This window comes from Camelus bactrianus, chromosome 1 (assembly GCF_048773025.1).
Source record: "Camelus bactrianus isolate YW-2024 breed Bactrian camel chromosome 1, ASM4877302v1, whole genome shotgun sequence".
Lineage (NCBI taxonomy): Eukaryota > Metazoa > Chordata > Mammalia > Artiodactyla > Camelidae > Camelus > Camelus bactrianus.
Genome location: NC_133539.1, coordinates 107,888,247 through 107,911,198, shown reverse-complemented (window position 1 = coordinate 107,911,198; position 22,952 = coordinate 107,888,247). Strand labels below are relative to the sequence as shown.

At 34.1% G+C, this 22,952-nt stretch overlaps 1 protein-coding gene across 2 annotated transcripts in view; it reads right to left on the bottom strand.

Moving 5' to 3' along the window:
• Positions 1 to 22,952, bottom strand: part of STAG1 (STAG1 cohesin complex component) — a 327,098-nt gene that overhangs the window by 122,355 nt on the left and 181,791 nt on the right. Inside the window, exon 7 of one of the 2 annotated variants that reach the window (XM_010947702.3) lies at positions 5,918 to 6,122. In XM_010947702.3, the coding sequence (XP_010946004.1) occupies positions 5,918 to 6,122 (205 nt within the window). Of the gene's footprint in view, positions 1 to 2,846; positions 2,989 to 5,917; positions 6,123 to 22,952 lie in introns of those variants that run through there. The other variant, XM_074370861.1, reaches the window with a different exon arrangement.

The following is a 22,952-nucleotide window of genomic DNA, read 5'->3' as shown; positions in this document are numbered from 1 at the left end:
AGGAAATATCAACATGTTGTGGCTAACTATTGTTTTTGTACTTTTCTCCTTTTCTGAATCCTTTTAAAGTTACATATGTAATTTTATGTATATAGAAAATGTTTAAATGTACACCATGAAGATGTTAATGAAAAATATACAAGAATTTTTCTCAATTTCTCTGCCTTTCTAAGAACTAAACCAAGCAAGCTTTGTTATTCTGTCACAGTTATAACATCAGACAATTACTGAGTGACTTGTATATGTGAAACTCTCAACATGAATTATTTCATTTAAGCCTCACACCTATGAGATGGGACTATTGTATCAATACTATACAGATGAGGAGGGAAAGTGTGAGGCCCAGAAGTTAAGGAACTTGTGCAAGGTCACCAAGTTAATACATAAAAGATATACAATGCTTGTAAAGTGATTTTAAAAATCATGATTTCTTTACAAAAACTGGCCTCCAAAAGAAAGCTAATTTTCATACCTGATGACAGAAAGTAAAAGAGATAAATCTAAGAAAATGATAGTTTTTTTAACTAAAAAACTTAAAACACTACTCTAGATACCTGTATTTAGATTTGAAAGAGTAACTACATTTTAAAAGTTTACTGTATTTTATGTGTACAGTTATAGGGTATAGTGGTATTTGCAGCTTTGGTCAATTATTGGGCATTAATCCTATGATAACACCAAAAGTCTACTATATACAAATCCTAGAAAGCTGAAAAAAGTGTTATATTTGGAGAGGGAATGAGAACACCAAAGGTGTTAAAGTAAAAAAAAAAAAATAATAATAATAATAATGGACAAAATAAAAAGCAATGAAAAGGTAAAAAAAAATGTAATGAATAAAAGGAAAATGAAATATAAAGAAATGAAGGAAGAGAGATTAGACTGTATAGTCTGATCTTTGATAATGCCAGACTAACCTAAAATTTTCAGGTCCTAACCATAGGAACCAGAAATATTATATCTGGTTAAGAGTTATAAAATATTTGCAGAATTTAATAAATGGAATTTCACACCTGAGAGCCAAAAGATAAGTAAAATGAAAATGCATGCTGTTAGCATTCTTATTAGCAGTTTTTGAAAGATATGTTTATTTCTCTTTTTTTTGATTTCTACGTTTGCAATATCTTCTATTACCAAAACAGAGTAGGTGTTCAATAAACTCTGAGGAAAAAAAATGAATGAAGAGAAACACTGCAAACAGTATTGGCTCTTCTCATCATTACAGAATAATGGCAGCAGTTTACTAGATGTCAGGCACTAATCCAAGCTCTCCTAATTTCTTTTAATGAGGTAGCTATCATTATCCTTTCGACTTTGCATATGAAAAAAGTGAGGCCAAATAAATTAAGGACTTATCCAAATTACCCAACTAGTAAAAGGTAAAAAGGGATATGGATTTAGACAGTTCGGCCCAGAACCCTTTCTATGAACCCATATTACACGGTTTCAGCAACTGAAAGCCAAAGAAAAGATGTTAATTTACTGAGACGAAGTGATTTTCAGTCTATGATGGGGGAACAAAGCAATTTCATATACCTTATTGTTCCTCTTAGTGAAAGTCCAGAGATGGTGACTTGATAGGAATTGTTAATCAACAAGAAATCATGCCAATATAAAATCAATCACTTATCAATATAATAATGTTAATAATGAAATATAAAGAAATGTTTACTTCCCCAAGAGTCCGAGAGTGAGCTACTGTTAACTAGTGGTGAAGGACTGGCCTCTCAGCATAATGAGGCCACTTGACTGTCATGTGATGATCTTAAGCACATTTTATACTTTTCCCATAATTCACTTTAGAAAAAAACACAACAGAATCAACCACCATGCCATTATTAATACAAACTTTGTATTCTTAATTCTCCTTTATGAAGTTAACATTTTCACCTTAGAAGTGAGAGGTAGCAAATATTAATCTCATTGTAACACAGAAAATTATATAGGTGAGAAAACAGCAAAAAAATAAAAAAGTACACCAACATTACTCATCTTGCAAATTGTCATCTAACAAAAATTTGAAATCAACAACTTATAAAGTATTAGCATGTATTTTAAAAGCAAATGCCTAAGAATAATGTAACTATAAAGCTGAAAAGTAGATTATTTTGAGAGCAGAATTTATAGCACCAAAAATTAAAGTGGTAAAACAAACAAAATCTATTTGACCTTGGGAAGAAAAACATCTTTTCATGAAAATTTCATGAAATCAAGGAAAGAAAATGTGTCCAGTCTCAGGCTATAAATCCACCAAAATAATAATGACAAAATAATACTTATATAAATTAAATCCACAAACTATGTTCTAATATGTCTAACTGATACAGCTATTTAGAAGAGAAATGAGGGCATTTAATTCTGAAGATTAACTATTAATGAAAACTTTATTGCAATGTAAAGCTTCTTTATTAAGATAGGTCAAACGGGAGTATGCTTTATAATTCCAATTAAAAGTACAGAAAAACAACTAGGAAAATGTAATATAAAGAGTAATTGCTAACCAGTCTGTTTCAATTCAATGATAAAAAGAATTCCAAAAAAAAAAAAAAAAAAAAAAAAAGGTAGGAAAGTCCAGTTTAACTCCAATGGAAAAATGAGACTACTCCTAACTGGAGAATAAACAAACCTGAATAACTATAAAATGATAAAAAAATTAATTTTAATAAAAATGTGGCAAAAATATACAATTAAATGCAATGCATAAACACAATTGGGACACATTAGTTAATTAATGGCAAGAAAATGGGATATTTGGAAGACAAATTAAAAGTTCTACTGGTAAGACCACTCTGATGACTTATGAAGCTCTAAAACTTATCATATCTGTACCCTACAAAACAACTAACCTGATTTTCTCTCTTCTCAGCTAAGATAAAAGCAATGTCAAGGAGCATTTTATTCCAAAGCCGATAATCATATCTGGCCATAACTGCCTTGTAACTGTCCATGCACATAGTCTTTGAAGCAGAGGATATAATGTTCCTGCCCATTTTATCTAGTCCCCAAGACTCCTCCTGCAAAGTGAATAAAAATGATTATCTTTTAACCTACCCCTCATACACATACCATAAAGGAAAAAAAGGAGGGAGAGAATAAGAGAAAAGGACAAAGATGAAAACAGAATAATCCTTGAAAAGACGGATAATTATTATCCAACCTGGAATTATGTTCTCAGTAAGATCTCTGTGTTTTGTTGAAGGGTAGGTGACTGATACGTCTCACATTTTATGAAACTGAGCCTTGGAAGATATGATAATTAATGCAGACACAGAGAAATTATAGTAATCATTTGAAGTAAATTTGAGAATAACTTAAAAAATAGATTTTAGCTTTTGAAAAAATAAGTATAATATCTGGCTTCCATTTTTCCTTATTTCTGATTCTGAAAAATAATTAACAAATACAAATAGGCTAGATGATATAAAAAGAGCTTAGGTGAAAACAAAATGGCATTTATCAGGCAGTTTTAAAAGCTATCGTGATCACAGGTAAATTGTGAGAAAAGAAATACAGACGGGCACTGGAAGTAGGGAAGAGTTACTCAACTCAAAAGGAGTAGGAGGAAAGCCATAATTAAAGTATGATTAAGCATATATAAAATCAGCATATACAGATTACTAGGGAGACAAACATAGGGAAAACAATACAATAATAAAAGTCACTGAAAATGGGCCAGTGGAAAGGAGAGCAGAAATGGACCATCACAAAGTCAGTAAAATACAGTAATACTTCATTTACACAGTGGTAAAGGACAAATGCAAATGAATTAAAGTGCGTTTTCAGGAAATTAAAATGTTTTAAAAGTCAAAGTGTTCTGCATATTTCTGTATTATTTCTTCTTTTGTGTTCTTAGAGTATATGTCATATATTTAATATTTTATTCAGAATGCACACAACTTTCTGGATTAAAGAGAGGTAGCTTGCCCCTGCAGAGAAGCCCCAGATTGCTCTCTATCTTGATATCTATAAGCAAAATTTTCTGACTTCTTTTTTGTTATAAATTGTCATTTCACAATTCTGTCAGCAGGACAACATCTAACATTTGCCCTCCATTCATTTGTTGCTCTGTCTCAGCATTAGGAAAGTAGATAATAACTGTTGGCGGCAGTATTTTGGCTATTTAGAAGCAATTTCTATCTTGTGTTTAAGTTTATTTCAAATCACTGCATGTACTATGCATCTGAAAACCAGCTAAATGGGCATTACTGTACATAGAAGAAATTGAGAATGAAAAGAATATAGAAAATACAAAGGAAAGAAAAAAAGCAAATATAAAATGCAGAAGACACTAAAAGTCATGAAATTAGAAAAAAATTATAATATCAGATAATTTTAAAATAATATATAGTTATATTTAAAGTACCATTTCAAAAAGTTACAACTGGGTACAAGATCTCTTTTTCCTCCTAATGATAAGGAAGAGGAAATTCTCAAAATACAGAATAAAATGTGTATGATGTTTGTTCTATACAGAATTTTTTTCAACAATAAATTGTGTGGCTTTATCTTTTTTAAAAAGATAAAATTAAGTAAGAAATCTTCCTCTTTTCCTAATGAGTAAAAGGACACTCTCAAAAGAAAAATGGTGTGTCATATTTGTTCCATTAGAACTGCAACTAAGGGAATAATGGACACCAATATGGATTAACCACATTGAGCAAGGAAAGAAAAAGAAATGGGAAAAAAAAAATGAGTAGTAGAAAAAAGTATGGATGACTCTATATAAAATTATCACAATGGCTTCAGTCAAAAGATTAAGTCAGAAAATGACAAAATTTTAAATCAGGTGTTTGCAATGTGCAGTCCCCACAAGCATCAGCATCAGCTAGAAACCTGTTAAACTCTGGAAGCAAGACCACACAATCCATCTCAGTTAAGTAATGGAGGTGATTCTGATGCATGCTAAAGTTTGGGAATCAATGTACTTAAATATATTGGATAAATGAGAAATTTAACTTTTTATGTAAGATGAAATGCAATTAATGAAACTAAATCTTGTTTTTTTGTCACAGTAATGTGTAAGATGAATGTATAGACAGTTACTGCTACTAAAAACGATGTAATCTGGAAGTATTTAAATATATGTGTATGTGAACATACACATATATTTCACCCTCTCTTTCACCCTCTCTCTCTGTATGACAGGAGGAAAAATAGACACTTAGTCATTTTAGGTATGCACAGTTAAAATCACTGAGAAATTTAGAACAATGGCTAAATTAACAAAGTTACCTTGTTATGAAAAACAAAGGGAAAATGAATATACTTGGCTGAGAATTTGTTTAAATAATTCAAAAATAAAAGTAAAAGTGAAAACTATAATCTGTCAGTTCTTCAGATTATCTATAGCCTACCTAAATGAACTGATTTTAGAGACATTACATTTAGATATGCTTAGGTTATTAAAACACTATTAATAGAAAGAATGCCAGCTAGGTCACAATTACCTATTACAATTAGATGGAATTGTTTCAAATATATATAACAAATATTTACACATTTATGTATAATAACAAGGAGCAAAGAAACAATGTAATTAAGTGGAAAAAATACTATTTGTTTGGAATTTTAACTATTATTTGGATTTACCAAAGAATATGGCCTGAGGGACACCTAAAATTCCTTTGGTTATAAAATAAAAACATAGAAAAATAAACATTCAGAAAGAGATTTGGTAACATTTGCCAGAAATTTTCAATTTTCATTCTCAAGACTACCAAATGGCAGTTATCAAAATAGACACACATTTTACTTAAATAGAGAATACAAACCATTCATGTACATTTTGAAGAGAAACAGTATTTTTCAAGAGCATAGTAATTAATTTAAATTAATATTTAATCTAAATAAATCTTAATTAGAATAGAATATATTAAACAAAACTAAATGAAAAGGAAATAAAATGTTGGTTACTTACCAGCAAGGGTACTTGTATGCCTAAAAGCTCTGACCTGGGAGTCTGACAAACCAGTCAAAAGGGAGATTACTGTGTCCATCATATACTCATCATAAATTATGCTATACTGACACTGTCGAATCAGGACTCCAATAAATTCACAAAAGTTAGAACGAAACTTTTTCCACTGAGGTCCAGGCATGGTAAGGGGGTAATCACCACTGTCCTAAAAAAGGGGGGGGGAGGGGAAGAACAAATTAAATATGACATGTGACATCAAGTTTCATCAGTTTTTTTTGTCCTTCTACTGGAAAAGAAACCTTTTTCTCCAAGTAGATGTAGACAGAAATCAAAGGTGACTTACAGGGGTTCATGATGGCTTTCTCTTTTTTGTTTGTTTTGACCATCCACAACTAAGTAACTGTTACAGTGCTCAAAAATTATTATTTAGAACCAGTATTTAATTCATTATTCTAAGCCATTCATTCAAAATAATAATTTCAGTTTTCTTGTACTTGGGTCCTAGTTGAGAGAATTTAAGTAGAAACCAAAGAGAGAATGAAAGAAGTCTAGACTAGAAATGCTATTTGCTACTGAATTCATACTAAACTAATCATGAAAACTGTGATACACAGCATCTTTCTTAAGAATTGAGAATTTCAAGAGTATAAGCACTTCATTAAGAAGTCCAAAACCAACTTTTCACATCTGCCAACTGCAACTCCATTTCTTCCAATTTTACTATGAACTTTCTATTAAATCTATCTTAATAGATTTTAATAGATTTTCCTTTAGACTTAAAGGAAAAACCTAACATGGGTCCCTGGTATCACCAGATTGTGTCATCTTGTTTAAAACATGAAACTGACAGTTGAACTCAGCTAGTTAGAGGTTTCCCATTCTAGCCTAAAACATTTTGGTAAAGAAATGAAAATTCACAAAGTAGAGAGTAAGAAATTCTGTGAACATTGTTATCTGAATATTTTAAATTTGTGGCTATTTGTCTTTTCTGGGCCAAATTGCTGCTGGTAAAATTGATTATAAATGAGTTCTTGAGCTCTGCTGGTGTCCTAGGAAAGAAAACAAGTGTGACACTTAGAAAAGCAAGATATCCTAAGAGCAAGAAATAGAAAGCAGAGATACGGAAGAGCTTGGCACTCAGTCAGATACCTCCAAAGAAAGTTAATGTTGGTGCTACATCAATGTTATGTAGGTTACTAAGCCCTAAAGGAATCAAAAGAGAACTAAAAGGGTTCACTGAATCTTCCCAGCTCTTGAGACTGGGTGTGTGTGTGTTGAGGGGTGGGGTGTAGACTGAAGAGGGTAGCAGACTGGAGAGTTGAGATGCTTTTCAAAGGTATCTTTGAAGGCTGCCTGCTGCTTCTATGTCACAAAAGCCCACTAGGGTAGAGCTTCTCTTGCTTTATACCAACTATGAGATGTAGCCACTTAGTGTTCACAACCAGACCTGGGCCCCAAGGAGACTACAAAGAAAATAATCTATCTAAACAGGCCCGACAGCAAGCAAGAGGAAAAAAAGCCCCCCCCCCCCAAAATCAATACTTAGGAAAACCTAAATTTAAAAAAAAAAGTATAATTCAAAGATCGAAATGTTCCATAAAGCAAAACAAAACTCTATGGAACTGATATATATATATTGTTTAAGATTTTTTGAAGTATAATTCATATATAATATATATATATGTATATACACATATAGAAATACATGCATTAGATTTTTTGGGCTATAATTCACATATAATGTTCCAGGTATACAATACAATGATTCGATATTTGTATATATTACAAAATAATCACAACAATAAGTATAGTTAACATCTGTCACCATAAACAGTTGCAAAATTTTTTGTTTTTCTTAAGATCTTCCTTAATATCTACTCTCTTGGCAACTTTTAAATATGCAATACAGTATTATTAACTATAGTCACCATGCTTTACATCCCCAGGACTTAATGTATTTTATAACTTTAAAGTTTGTACCTTTTGAATCCCTTAACCCATTTTGCACAACCTCACCCCTGGCAACTACTAATCTGTTCCCTGTATCTATGAGTTCAGTGTCTTTTTTGAGTTGTTATTTTTTTGATTTCACATATAAGTGAGGTCAAACAGTATTTGTCCTTCTCTGACTTATTTCACTTAGTGTAATGTCCTCAAGGTCCATCTATATTGTCACAAATGGTAAGGTTTCCTTCTTTTTTCATGACTGAGTAATATTCGTGTGTGTGTGTGTGTACACATACCACATTTTCTTTAACCATTCATCCACTGATGGACACTTAGGTTGTTTCAATATTTGGCTATCATAAATAATGCTGCAATGAACATGGGGCTGCATATATCTGAAATATTTTATTTCTTCAAAAACTCAGCTGATCAATTGACAGAAAGGATGGTCACTGCTAAGAGATACACTAGTAGCCCAGAAAATAACGTGTAAGACATATCTGAGAAAAAACATGTAATTTGCTAGATGAGGTTTCTGGAAACAGCCTTTTAAAATGGACAAACTAGGCTAGTATGACTGCTTCAACCTTGTGCCCTTTCCTGTTTCACTGATTTGGAACTCACATGTGGTGCCATATGTTCAACAGCCAGTCTGTGAACATCAGGGGACAGTATGAAGATAAAGAATGGTAGAGAGAAGAATGGCAAAACTCTAGGTCTTTGCTCTGTTGAGGTGCATACCAACCATGTTAGTTCTGTCTACTTTCAGATTTATTTCGTGCGACACAAATAAATTCCTGTGAATTTAAGACACTGTTGGTCAGATTTTCTCTTACTTACAGACAAATCTCTTCCTGTTATAGCAGAATTATGAGAAGTGGGGAAAGATGAATTATTCAGTAAATAACTTTGGTACAACTAGGTGTTCATTACAAAAAAAAAATCAGGTAAGTATTGTACCTTGCAACAAAACAAATTCCTAATGAAATCAAAACACTTAAAAAAATACTCAACCAAAAAAGAAATAGCAGACAACATGGGAGAATATTCTCAGACTGGAGAAGTCTTTTTCTAAACACAATTTTAAAAAGTCAGAAGTCATAAAAGACCAACAAAATCAACCATTATAAAAGCAATTTTTTGTATTAAAAAACACACTAAAAGCAAAGTCAAAAGAGTAACAACAGGGTTTGGCTTCTACTTAGAACATAGAAGGCTGCAAATAATGAGAGTAAGCTGAATCAGCATAAAAAATATCAATGCTTTTCTTGAGCCCACCTTGAGCTGAAATAACTAAACCTTCCAAGAAAAGATGAGACATACAAACTCTATCATCTGTGGCAGAGCCTAAGAAGAAAAGGCACACCACCATAAAAATGGTAAGAAATCAGGCAAAATGTTAACAAACTGTCAACGACCAAATGTGGGCTAATTTGTCAGTGTTGAATAACAAAGAATTTGCACTCACTCCAAAGCTCTTTTTTCAGTTCACCACAGGTTTCAATCAGGTACTTAAAACAAAGCCTGAGGCAGCAGAAAAGAGAGAACCTCTCTTGATACAGGCCTACAGGGGATGATCCTCAGTTGCTGAGGGAAAGGAAAGAAGCACAGCTCACTTCTCTAGACCTTCCTCTCCTACAAGCACTTCTCCAGATTCTTCTCTCCTACAAGCCAGAAGCCTTAATTTGATGGGGGAGGGTCAGCAAACTGAGTCACCACCATGGCATGGCAAAGACCCACCACAGCTAGAAGAAGGGTCAAGAAAAAAATCTTCTACCTGTGGGAGAAGGAAACACAACACTGTCCTGGACCCTGAATTCTATACCAGTAACAACAGAAGTCGGCTAGCATTAGGAGAGGGACAGGAAAGTCCCACTCACAGCCAACCACAGATCAGGCAAAGTTTAGCTGCTATGGGAAAGAGGGCCAGGAAAGCTTAGAAGGCCCTTAAGTAGCTTCAGGCCCAGCAGGAATGCTTAAGATTTTGGCAGGGCTAAAACAAAAGAGAATCCCCATGCCCTCATCACAGCACAAGGCAAAAAGCCACACCACTCTATGCTTAGGGGAAGGGGCAAAAGTATAGAGTAGCTGTGCTCTCTGGCACAGGGTGCAGAGAGCTGAAAGCTGAGGGTATAGCATAAATACTGAGCAAAAACCTCTGGTATCCTAAGCACAAGGCAACAGTGGCCTACCACTGGAGAAATCTGAAACCCGTGGTATACTGAAAGTAATGATAGCAACGATAGAACACAAACCTAGCTCAATTCCTAACTAGTCTGAAAAAGTATACAGTTTTACCCTATTAATTTTTATACCATGTGCAAATATTGTGATTAAAAGGAGAAACATGGGAAAAGGAAGATCTCCCATATCTCCCATAGAAAAGACAGTTTCTTGCTTTACTCTAATATTAGTTATAAATTTCTCTGTTATACACACTTATACATGCCAAGTAAAAAGGATTGTTCAATTAATGATGGGCAGTAGAGTACTGAAAACCAGCTTGCTTCAAAAAGCAGTGATTTCTTTTTTCAAGATAGCTAAGTAAATGAAATACGGTAATAAAATGAAGACAATAATCAAGTAGCCTAAATGCCTTATCTACAACTGATGTTTAGGTTCTTTAAGGGCAGTCTAATTAGAATGTTTTGCACAAGGAATTAATTGATAACTTAATAAAAAGGTAAACCATATTAAATAAAAAACAGGTATAGAAAAGCATAAAGAAGCTCAGGGTAGGTAGAATATTAGGCAGAAATATGTAAGAAAGCAATTCCTCTAAGTTCAGGTGAATAAAAGGGGAGAAATCTCCACACAGCAAACTAGAACATAATATGGCTAGCATTCGTATGGTATATATTTTTCACATATATAATCTTGTATTATCCAGACACTGTGGTGAATCTTGGTATGTATAAAGATTAGAAAAAATATGTTTTTAAGAACTTGTCTTAGGTCATAGAGCTACACGGTCTTGATTCTCGAATTATAAAATCCAGGTATTCTCAGGAGGAAGGTATAGCTCAGTGGCAGAGTGCATGCCTAGCATGCATCGGGTCCTGGGTTTAATTCCTAGTATCTCCATTAAAAAATAAATAAACCCAATTACCTCTCCTCAAAACAAAAATTTAAAAATGTTTAAAAAGGAGGGGAGGGTATAACTCAAGTGGTAGAGCGCATGCTTAGCATTGCCAAGGCCCTGGGTTCAATCCTCAGTACCTCCTCTAAAAATAAATAAAAACCTAATTCCCTCTCTCCCACTCCTCCAAAAAAATAACTTAAAAAATTTTTTTTCATGTATTCTGTACTTTACAATGGAGCTTCACCTGGCTTACTCCAGTAACCTTGGAGGACAGAAGTGTTGTCTAGTGAATACTCTTCTAAGGGAGGAAAACTGGGGTTCTGCTCTGAAACAGAGAGCAAGAAACTACTGGAAAAGTCTATTTTAGAAATTTTGGGGACAATGACTTGGGGGTGGGGGAGGGTAAGGGTGTCAAGCTTCAGGGACAAGAGCCAACAACAAAAATGAGAAGACTGAGAGCCTCTGACTGCGATTAGAACAACAATCTTATAAAAGGTCCACTGCAAAGTAGAGTTCATGCACCTAGCACAGGCTAACTACCTAATCCTCTAGCATCTGGTATTTGGACAGGCAAAGTGGTAACAAACTGTAGATATCTGAAGAAATAAAACATTCTCTAAGAGTAAATCCAAGAGACTTGACTTTTAACCCAGTTGATGGGACATCACACAAAAAGTTACAAACTCTTGGTGAATCATGGCTTTTGGTTACCTAATTTCAACAGATTTACCCAACGATATATACCACTATTGCTTAAAACAGTGATTTGCAAATAATTCTTTAGAGAAACTATCCATCCATCCAGTCATCTGCCCATTCACCTATTCATACATTCATTAAGCAACAAATGTGCTCTGGCACTGTATCAGGTCCCTTGACATACAAAGATGAGCAGAGCAAGGATTTTCTTCTAAGAGTTTCTGATTCATAGTTTTTTCCAGCTTTACTGATGATATATAACATTGTATAAGTTTAAGGTATATAGCATGCTGATTTGATATACTTATATATGGCAAAATGATTACCACCGTAGCACTAGCTAACATCTCCAACTCATCACATTATTCATTTCTTTCCTTTTTTTTTTTTTTTTGGTGAGAACATTTAATATCTATTCTTTTAGCAAGTTTCAAGTATGTGATCCATACTATTAATTATAATCACTATGTTGTACATTAGATTTCCAGAACTTATTTATCTTATAAGTGCAAGTTTATACTCTTTGACCAACTTTTCCCCATTTCCCCCATCCTCCAGAGAACTTCTATTTTAAATGTGTAAACATTTTTAAAAAGTAAGGGAATTAAATACAATGACAGTAACTTTATAAGAGTATGTAGTACTTAGAAAGGATTGTCAATTCTCGGCAGAAGCAATTAGGTAGGGGAAATGTGGTTAGCAGCATTCTAGGCTGTAACATTAGCGAAGGCCTATAAACAAAGCTACAACAATGGGACCATACGACTGCTTTAAGTCTGGCAACCTAAAACAAACTCTGTGGTTTGTAATCAAGAAGAAAGATGGGGCTGGATCAAGGCTAAGGAAGCTAAACTCAATGGGTGGCCAATGAAGGATTTTCATCAACAGATAAGCTTTAAAAAATATTTCTGGTTCCAGTGTGGAAAACAGTCAGAGGAAAAGGTGAAGGAAATGGAGCAAAGGTGACATACCACTGCAACAGATCCAAAAACAAAAGGGTGATGGCAGAAAGAGTTTAGACTAAGATAGTAACAATAAACAAAATGGGAGGGATGTGGTATTCAACTATTAAAGAAATAAAATCTACAGAAGTAAGTGACTGATTAGACAAAAATGACTTCTGTTTCTGGTGTGGTCTTCTCAGTGGGTTTATTCACATCAGGAAACAAAGAATTCTTTACCTCTGACTCCTGTAGAAAGCATAACTCTTGTTTAGGAATGCCTAATTAGTATGTCTCATAAGAAGAGACTGATGCCCTTTAATTCATAAATGATATAGAATATCCTATTTCCAGACTTCAGGCCACACTAGCATCTACATTCAAAATAAATACAAAATTTCAGGAACAAAATCATCAATTGATACTAAAACCATTAAGTGGCCAGTTGGCATAAGCAGAATGTTAACAAAGTGCCAAATTATTTCAGACTTGCAAAGGGAAATAGTTTTACAAAAAGATTCAAAGGTCATCACCTTAAACAAGTGACCAATCTTAGCATCACTAACAAGTGGACAACCTGATATTATGAGCTACCTACTATGACACAACATTAAGTATGCAGCACATATGACATTATCTTGCCAAAAAATGTAAATGTAATCTAATAAAGGAATTATATCTAATTTTCAGTTACAAAATATAGAAGATAAAGGAATAAGTTAAATGATAACATGAGAGGGAAAAAACCCCAGATAAATAAAAATATAGAGTGTTTTTTTTTTTAAGACAACTAAAAGTTAATGTCATGCAAACAAAAAATAGTATGGGAACTCTTATGTTTTGAAAAAGTCCTGAAAACACAACAATCAAATTCAATATATAAATCAGTGCGCTTTTGTCATATTGGCTTCTTTGTTGTCTCTCTAACATGCCAGGTACACTTCTTCCTAGGGGCCATTTGTCCTTGCTGTTTTCTCTTCTGCCTATATATATATATATAAGGTTGCTCCATCACCTTCTTCAAGAATTTACATAAAGTCACATTCTTGGAGGGTTTTCCAGATCATTCTATTTAAAACAATCCTTCCTCTCTCAATCTCTTCACTCTTTTCTATTTTTCACAGCATTTATCATCATTTGCCATACCATGATATTTTGCCTATGTATGTTATTCACTGGATTTTCCCTCAAGTAAAATGTAAATTCCATGAGGACTGGGATTTTAGCTTGGTATATTAAGTGGTACGTTCTTCATGCTTGGAATAATTAACAGACACTCAAATATTTCTTGATCAAGTTAATGAATCATCATAAAAATGATACTGTCAAAATGAGCCTAAAATAATGGTAAGCTTTTCTAAATGATTCCTATAGATATTTCTCTCCTTAATCAATCATAAATCTTGACAACTTGTGTTTCCTTAGCCACAGACAGAAATTAGGAAAATATATAAAGTCAAAAAGCAATGGAACTACCAATATCATTCCTTTTAAATATGTCCTACTCTAAAAATGACATCAACAAGTTACAACAAGTTACAGAAGTGCCACCAAATGTCTGGCCTCTACTCTCATCCATGAATCTTCACAAACATTTCAAGAAGAGAGGTAAATGATCTATCAGTGAGTTTATAAGAAAAAAATGCTTACAAAAATCAAGATATTAATTACCTCTGAGGAGAAGCAATGGAATGGGAGAATGGAGGCACATAGGTATTTCAGTATTATTAGTAATATTTCAGTTCTTAAGTTGGGGGTGGGAGATTTACATTTCTTACACATGTTACATAGATTCTTCGTGTGTAACAAATAACATACTTTTTTTTTTTTAAATGGGTGCACTAAAAAGTGACTGAAACAATCCACAGTAACATTTTTGAGAATATCAAGTTCCTAAAATCACCAGAAGAAATTTCAAATTCTGAAGTAGCATTATCAAAATTATCACAATGTTGTAGTCAGTGTTTAGGATGTAAAAATCACACATGTGAGTTTACATATCACAGTGATTAGCAGAGTTCTTCATTTTAATTTTTCCTCAGACAGTCAGAATGCATAATAACTTTGTGCCAGGGGAACAAAGAAAAGGGTGTATTTCTCATCCTTGAAAAGATTCGGTAGAAAACATTTATATGAAACAAAACCCTTAGTGGCTTAAATAAAATTTATCATTAAATATATCCCTTGAACTTTCATTTTTAAGTTCTACTGTGCACTTAAAAACAACAAAAAAAACCCCATAAAGATTATTTAGACAGATTATTTTGGCTGACTGCCATAATGTAATTAAAGAGAAATTGCTCTTTACTATCAGACCCATGCTAATTAAGTCCAAACTAACGCTTCCAACTTTGGCAAAACCTTACACTTTTAAAGTATTAGGAAATTCGTTTGACCCACAGAGATACATATGCCAAAAAAGAAACAATGTAAAAGTACATTTAGAAAGAACAACTCTACAAGTCAACACAACAAAAATGTTAGTATAATCTTAATCATCTCTATCTCCAGCATTTATCTAGGATGCTGTCTGGTATGCTTAGGAGCACAACAATGTTTTGAGGATGGCTTATTTATTAGTATTAAATCAAATCTCCTATTTCTAGTCTATAAGGCTTTCTATATTTTTGGTCTCTCCAGTTTAAGTCTCTCTCACTGTTTCCTCTTATACATCCTAAACTCCATTGTCTCTGTAAGCTCCTTCCTGGTTTTTCTGTGAACTTTATATTTATCTTTGAAAGTCTAGTTTTAGAGCTAAATATTATGTGAAGCTCTCATATCTCAGATAATTAACTCATCTTTTGGGTTCTCATTGGGTCTTATATTTCTTAACTATTGAACTTGTCAAGGTACTACTGCTATTAGTTTACAAAGCTCTTCCCATTCAGAACGTGAACTCACTGTCTAGAGCTATAATTTTGTTGATCTCTAAATATATAGCTCCTAACTAAAAGTTAGACATATATTAAGTTCAATAAATGTATACATAACAAAAACAGAAAGAAATTAATCTCATATAAGTTTGAAATACCAAACAGTTCATCTATTTAACACTTGTTAAAATTAAAAGTTATACCTACAATAAATGTACATCATTTGTATCACAAGAAAATTATGTTTTGTAGGTATGTTTTAAAACTGAATGATAAATTCTTAAAATTACCATAAAGTAATTATAAACTCAATATATAGCTGATCATGACTAATCCAGATGGGCATTTAATCTACCCTTCACTGATATAAATGTTACTGTTGAGTCAGACTTTGGTTTATGAGTATCTTATTTAAGCATTTCTCCTAATAAAAGTGAACACCTCAGCAAACACAATCTAAAAAGATTTAATATTAATCAATTGAATGTAACTGGTCCTTTAAAAAATACTAGTTTAATCCCATAACTCATTCAGCCAGTCCTAAGACACTGATAATAACCACCACCAAAAATTTATTATATAACTGAAGGTGTCCAAGTGGAAAAAGCACAACTGTTACTTGAACACCCTTCCTTAGCTATTTCAGATTATACATTTAGAGTTATATTCTAGGCACAATACAGTAGTGCCTATGAGTGTGAACTTAGGCGCTATATGATCTGGGTTCAATTCCTAGCTTTGTCATTTACTGACTGTGTGATCTCAGGCAAGTTTCTTAACCCTCTTTGCCTCAATTTTCTCATCTGTGAAAAGGAGATAATAATAATATAAAAGACCTATCTCATAAGAACACTGTGAGAATTATATGTACAGGACTTACAACAGTGCCTAGCACATACTATGTAGCTGTATGTATTTGCTACTATTATTTTTCAACATGTTTCCTCTTGTCTCCAATATATTTACACTGCAAAATTTGGTGGTAATGTTATTTCCTGTTTTACACCTTTTCACATTATAAATTGGTTACAATTTCTTGAGTCTTCATTAGTTTTCTACACAATTACTCCTTTGTCTTGGCGCTTCTCATTTTGAATTTTGCTTCCTTTAATATCTTGTTTACCTTCCTCAATTTGGAACAGTCTCCAAAGTGATACAGATAACACAAACTGAGTGGTGTATTGCAAGAAAGTATTAGAACTTCTCTTTACTTTTATCTAAAAATAAGAAATAAATTATTACAAATATTAAGTACACAGAATAAGTTTGGTATGTCCTCACTAGGTACATAATTTCAGACTATTTTGTGTCACAGATAGTATTTGAGGTATCTAGGAGAATAAGAAGAGTTATATGCTCTAAGGGACTGATAAATGGAACTCTTCACTGGTTTGTTCATTTTGTAAGTTACTTAAGACACTGCAATGAATTTATGATTTACATTATTTAACTATTCACAAAATGGAAATGCATAGGTTTCTAGAGAAAACAGACACAAAAACAAAAATCTGAATATGTAATCACAAGTGAATAATAAGAAATGGTGGCAATGACACTTCTTGCACAAGCTCTTCTTAGACCACTATAAAAAAAGTTAAAGCCATGATGATGATCTAGTAAGATCTGACAAGAAATAACCTAGGAATATGTGCATTTAATTCTATAATAAACTATTATTTCAAACTTCAAACTATTCTATAATAAACAAGAACTACACACGCAGTCAACTGATCACCAAAAATCAAAGGAAAACAAAATCTTTACCTATTTTTATTTATTAGGTGTTTAGGGAATGGACTTAGTTCAGAACTAAGAAGTCTGGAACAATCACCAAGAAGCTACTTCTTAAGCACTGTTCCTACAAAATAAGAACTCTAACTAGCATGTTGGGAAAAAGTATAGGAAAGATGGAGATGAGAAGAGAAGAATTTTACGTATAAAATTAGCCTTATGATAAGTTTTCCCTATTACGACTACAGGCTGAAAAGTGTTTTATTGATGGGATGTACGATCAAAAAAAGTTTAAAGACTTTAATTTGGGACTGGAGAAAATTTCACCTTTCCTTTACAACATTTTGGCATTTATTTATATTTTCTCAGTTTGCATGCTATTTAACCATTGTTACAGTCTTAGTATTTTTAGTATTATGACTAATAAATGCTCAAATGAATAAACAAATGAAAAATTCTACACTTAAGTTTAAATAAATTCACAGAAGCATACATAATTCAAAATAAGATGAGAAAAAAGCTACAAATTGTAATTAGTCATTAAAAAAGAACATAATACAGAAAATCTCTATAATTGTGAGCAAAGCAATACCGTAACACAGATAAGAATTAAAGGCACTAAGTGAATACAGTTGACCTCTGAACAACATGGGCTTGAACTGTGTGAGTCCACTCATACACAATTTTTTCAATAAATAATTGAAAATTTTTAGGAGATTTGAGAAAATTTGAAGAAACTTGCAAACCATATAGCCTATATATCAAAAAAATTAAGAAAATGATATGTTAGGAATGCATAAAATAATATAGATACTATTTATATTATTACTACCATGAAATACACATAAATCTATTATAAAAAGGTTAAAATATATCAAAACTTACCTATATAAACACTTACAGACTGTCACATGGCATCATTTGCAGTTGGGAGAAATGTAAACAAATGTAAAGATGCAATATTAAATCATAACTGCATAAAATTACGTATAGTACAAACTACATTACAGTCATAGTAACTTCCTATTCCTATTATAGTGAGTATGTGCTTAAAATGCTGTGTGACACCAATCATATCCACGTGAGCAGTGCATTTCTTTAATAAACTGTGTATTGCAGTACATCTCCTGACCAGGGGCCAAGATGGCAGAGTAGAAAGATCCTGAGTTCACCTCCTCTCAAGAGCACACCAAAACCACAAATATCTGCAGAACAACCATCTATGAAAAAAGTCTGAAACCTAACAGAAAAGATTTCTACAACTAAAGACATAAAGAAGGAACCATAACAGGAGGGTAAGAAGGGTGGATTTGTAATATGATTAAGTCCCATACTCTAGGGTGGGCAAACTGGAGAATATTATATAAGTGCAGGGGTTTGCCCAAAGGAGTAAGAGTTCTGAGCTCCATGTCAGGCTCCCCAGGCCTGAACTCCTGTACTGGGAAGATGAGCCCCCAGAGCATGTGATACTCAAGGCCAACAGGGCTCAATTTTGGAATTCCCAATGGACTACAGGGTATAGAGGCTTTACCCTTAAGGGCACACACAAAATCTCACACATACTGAGACCCAGGGCCAAACCAGTAATTTTATAGGAGCCTGGGCCTGACTTACCTGCTGGTCTTGGAAAGTCTCCTGAAGAGGTGGGGAGCAACTGTGGTTCACCCTGAGGACACAGACACCAGCAGTAGCCATATTTGTAAGCTCATTCTGTCCCATGAACACTGCTGCTAGTGGGTACCATTGTGTGGGATCCTTCCTCTAGCTCATCAGTGCCAAGACCTGGCCCTATCCAAAAGCCTGAAGGCATCAGTGCTGGGACTTCTCAGGCCAAACTAACTGGCTGAAGATACAGCCCCATCCATCAGCAGATAGGCTGCCTAAAGATTTCCTGATCCTACAGCCACCCCTAGACAGTCCTCTACACACAGCCCTGCCCACCAGAGGGCCAAGAACTAGCTCTGGCCAGCAGAGGGAAGGTACTGACTTGCCCTCCAGGAATCCTGCATGAGCCTCACTAAGTAACAGACAGATACCAGATGGAAGGAAACCACAAACTCACAGCCTGCCTACAGCAGGCCAGACCCTACCCCAGGACAAGCTGAGCCTTGGCCTGGTCCAACAGCAGGCCAACACAAGCTTTGGGACAACCTGGACCCCATAACCAACTGTGTCGGGAACTACCCCTGCCTCCAAACACAAACACACACACCCTCCAATGATCTGAAACAAGGTTTGGAATCCTTAGGCCCTGCAGCCAGACTCCAGGACCTGACTCTGTCTGTCAGTCGTCCCTCACTAACCCCAGGACCTGGCTTCACCTACCAATAGGGAAGCAACAGACCAGAGTGTTCTGGACCCTGACTCCTCCCACCAGTGAACCAACACTAGTCCCAGGGCCCCCAAGTTTCTGCAGTCAGTAACTTCATGACCACACCCCACTAACTAGCAGCCAGCAAGATCCGCACAAGGCAGGGCCTGGCAACCAACTGGGCTAGGGCCAATCAAGCCTACCTGACACCCACATAGTCTGCCACAACATAGGGATCCTCATAGCCCTCTTAGAGGGTATCCCTAGAGCATATAGCTTGGGTGACGAGAGGGGAGTTACTGTAGGGATGCATAAGACTATTACAGGGCCCCTTCCCCAAGGTCGAGGAACATACGCCAGACAAAGGAACGAGATAAAACCACAGAAGACAAACTAAGTGAACTGGAGATAGGCAATCTACTCGAGAAAGAGTTCAGAATAAAGATCATAAAGATGATCAAAGAACTCTGGAGAAGAAAGGATGCACAGAATGAGAAGTTAGAATTTTTCAAGAAAGAGTTAGGAAATATAAAGAACAAACAGAGATGTAGAATATAATAATAGAAATAAAAAATACACTAGAAGAAATCAATAGTAGAAGAAACGATACAGAGGAATGGATCAGTGAGCCAGAAGACAGAGTAGTGAAAATCACTGATGCTGAATAGAAAAAAGAAAAAAGAAGGAAAAGAAATGAGGACAGTTTGAGACCTCTAGGACAACATCAAGCGCACTAATGTTCACATAATAGGAGTCCCAGAGGGAAAAAAGAAAGAAAAAGGGCCAGATAACATATTTGAAAATTTAATAGCTGAAAAGTTCCCTAACCTGGGAAAGGAAACAGTCACCCAAGTCCAGGAAGCTCAGAGAATCCCATACAAGATTAATTCAAAGAGGAACGCACTAAGACACACTGTAATCAAAATAACAACAATTAAAGATAAAGAGAGGATATTAAAAGCTACAAATAACATACAGCAAAACTCCCATAAGGCTATCAGTTGATTTTTCAGCAGAAATTCAGCAGACCAGAAGGGAGCGGCATGACAGACATAAGGTGATTAAGAAGAAAAACATACAACCAAGAACTCTACCTAGCAAGGCTCTCCTTCAGAGTTGATAGTGAGATCAAAAGCTTAACAGACAAGCAAACTCTGAAAGAATTTAGCACCACCACAAATGTTAAAGGAACTTATTTAGACGAAAAAAGAAAAGACCACAACTAGAAACATGAAAACTACAAAATGAAAAAGCTCACTGGTAAAGGCAAACAGACAGTAAAGGCAGGAAATCATCCACACAAAGCTAGAAGGGAGATTAAAAGACAAAAGTAGTAAAATCATCTATATTCCCAATAAGCAGGTAAGGGATACACAAATCAATTTAACGTAAAATATGATATCAAAACCTGTAACTGTCATGGGAGGAGAGTACAAATGCAAGGTTTAACAAATGCATTTGAAATTAAGAGATCAGCAACTTAAAACAATCACAGATATATATATATATATATATATATATATATATATATATAGACTGCTGTACAAAAATCTCATGGTAACCACAAATCAAAAATCTGTAATAGGTATACACACAAAAGAAAAGGGAATCCAAATGTAACACTAAAGATAGACATCAGATCACAAGAGAAGAGAACAAAAGAAGAAAGGAAAAAAAAAGACCTCAATAAAATGGCACTAAGAACATACATATCGATAATTACCTTAAATATAAATGAACCAAATGCTCCAACAAAAAGACATAGAGTGGCTGAACGGACGCAGAAATCAGACTTGAATATATGCTGCCTACAAGAGAGTCACCTCAGATCTAGAGACACAAAAACAGATTGAAAGTGAGGGGATGAAAAAAGGTATTTCATGCAAATGGAAATCAAAAGAAAGCTAGAGTAGCAATACTTGTTATTAGATAAAATAGACTTTAAAGTAAAGAAAGACACGACATAATGATCCAGGGATCAATCCAAGAAGTAAACATATACACACCCAACAGAGAAGCACCTAAATATATAAGGCAAATATTAATGGACATAAAAGTAGAAATTGACAGTAAAACAATAATAGTAGGGGTCTTTAACACACCACTTACATCAATGAATAGATCATCAATACAGAAAATCAGTAAGGAAACACTGGCCTTAAATGACACATCAGACCACATGGACTTAATTGACAAATCCATCCAAAAGCTCAGAAAACACATTCTTTTCAAGTGCACCTGGAATATTCTCCAGGATAGATTGATCACATGCTGGGGCACAAAACAAGCCTTTGTAAATTTAAGAAAACCGAAATTATATCAAGTACGACTGGAAAACCAACCACAATACTATGAGACTACAAGATTAAAAAAAACTGCAAAGAGCCACAAACATGTGGAGGCTAAACAATATGCTTGCTACTAAACAACCAATGGATCACTGAAGAAATCAAAGAGGAAATCAAAAATACCTAAGACAAATGAAAATGAAAACACAATCCTCCAAAACCTAGGGGACACAGCAAAGGTAGTTCTAAGAGGAAGTTTATAGCGATACAAGCTTATCTCAGGAAGCAAGAAAAATCTCAGTGTAAAGTTATTTAACCTAATCTTACACCTAAAGCAATTAGAGAAAGAAGAACAAACAAAACCCAAAGTTAGTAGAAGGAAAGAGATCATAAAGATCATAGCAGAAATAAATGAAATAGAGACTAAAACAGCAACAGAAAAGATCAATGAAATTAAAAGCTGGTTCTTTGAAAAGATAAACAAAACTGATAAACCTTTAGCCAGACTCATGAAGAAAAAAAAGGGGACAAGGTTCAAATCAATAAAATCAGAAATGAAAAAGGAGAAGTTACAATCATCACCACAAAAATACAAAGGATCATAAGAGACTACTATGAGCAACTATAAAATAAAATGGACAACCTAGAAGAAATGCTCAAATTCTTAGATAGGTACAATCTCCCAAGATTGAATCAGGAAGAAACAGAAAATATGAACATACCAATTACCAGCAGTAAAACTGAAGCAGTAATTAAAAACTCCTAACAAACAAAAGTCCAGGACTAGATGGCTCCATAGGTAAATTCTATCAAACATTTAGAGAAGAGTTAATACCTATCCTTCTCAAATTATTCCAAAAAATTGCAGAGAAAAGAACATTTCCAAACTCATAAATGAGTCCAGCATCACCCTGATACCAAAACCAGACAAAGATATCACATAAGAAGGAAAATTAGAGGCCAATATCACTCATGAATATAGATGCACAAATTCCTCAACAAAATATTAGCAAAATGAATCCAACAATACATTAAAAGGATCATATACCATGATCAAGTGGGATTTATACCAGGGATGGAAGGATTTTTCAGTATGTATACATCAGTCAATTGACACACAACATTAACAAATTGAAGAATAAAAACCATATGATGAATCTCAA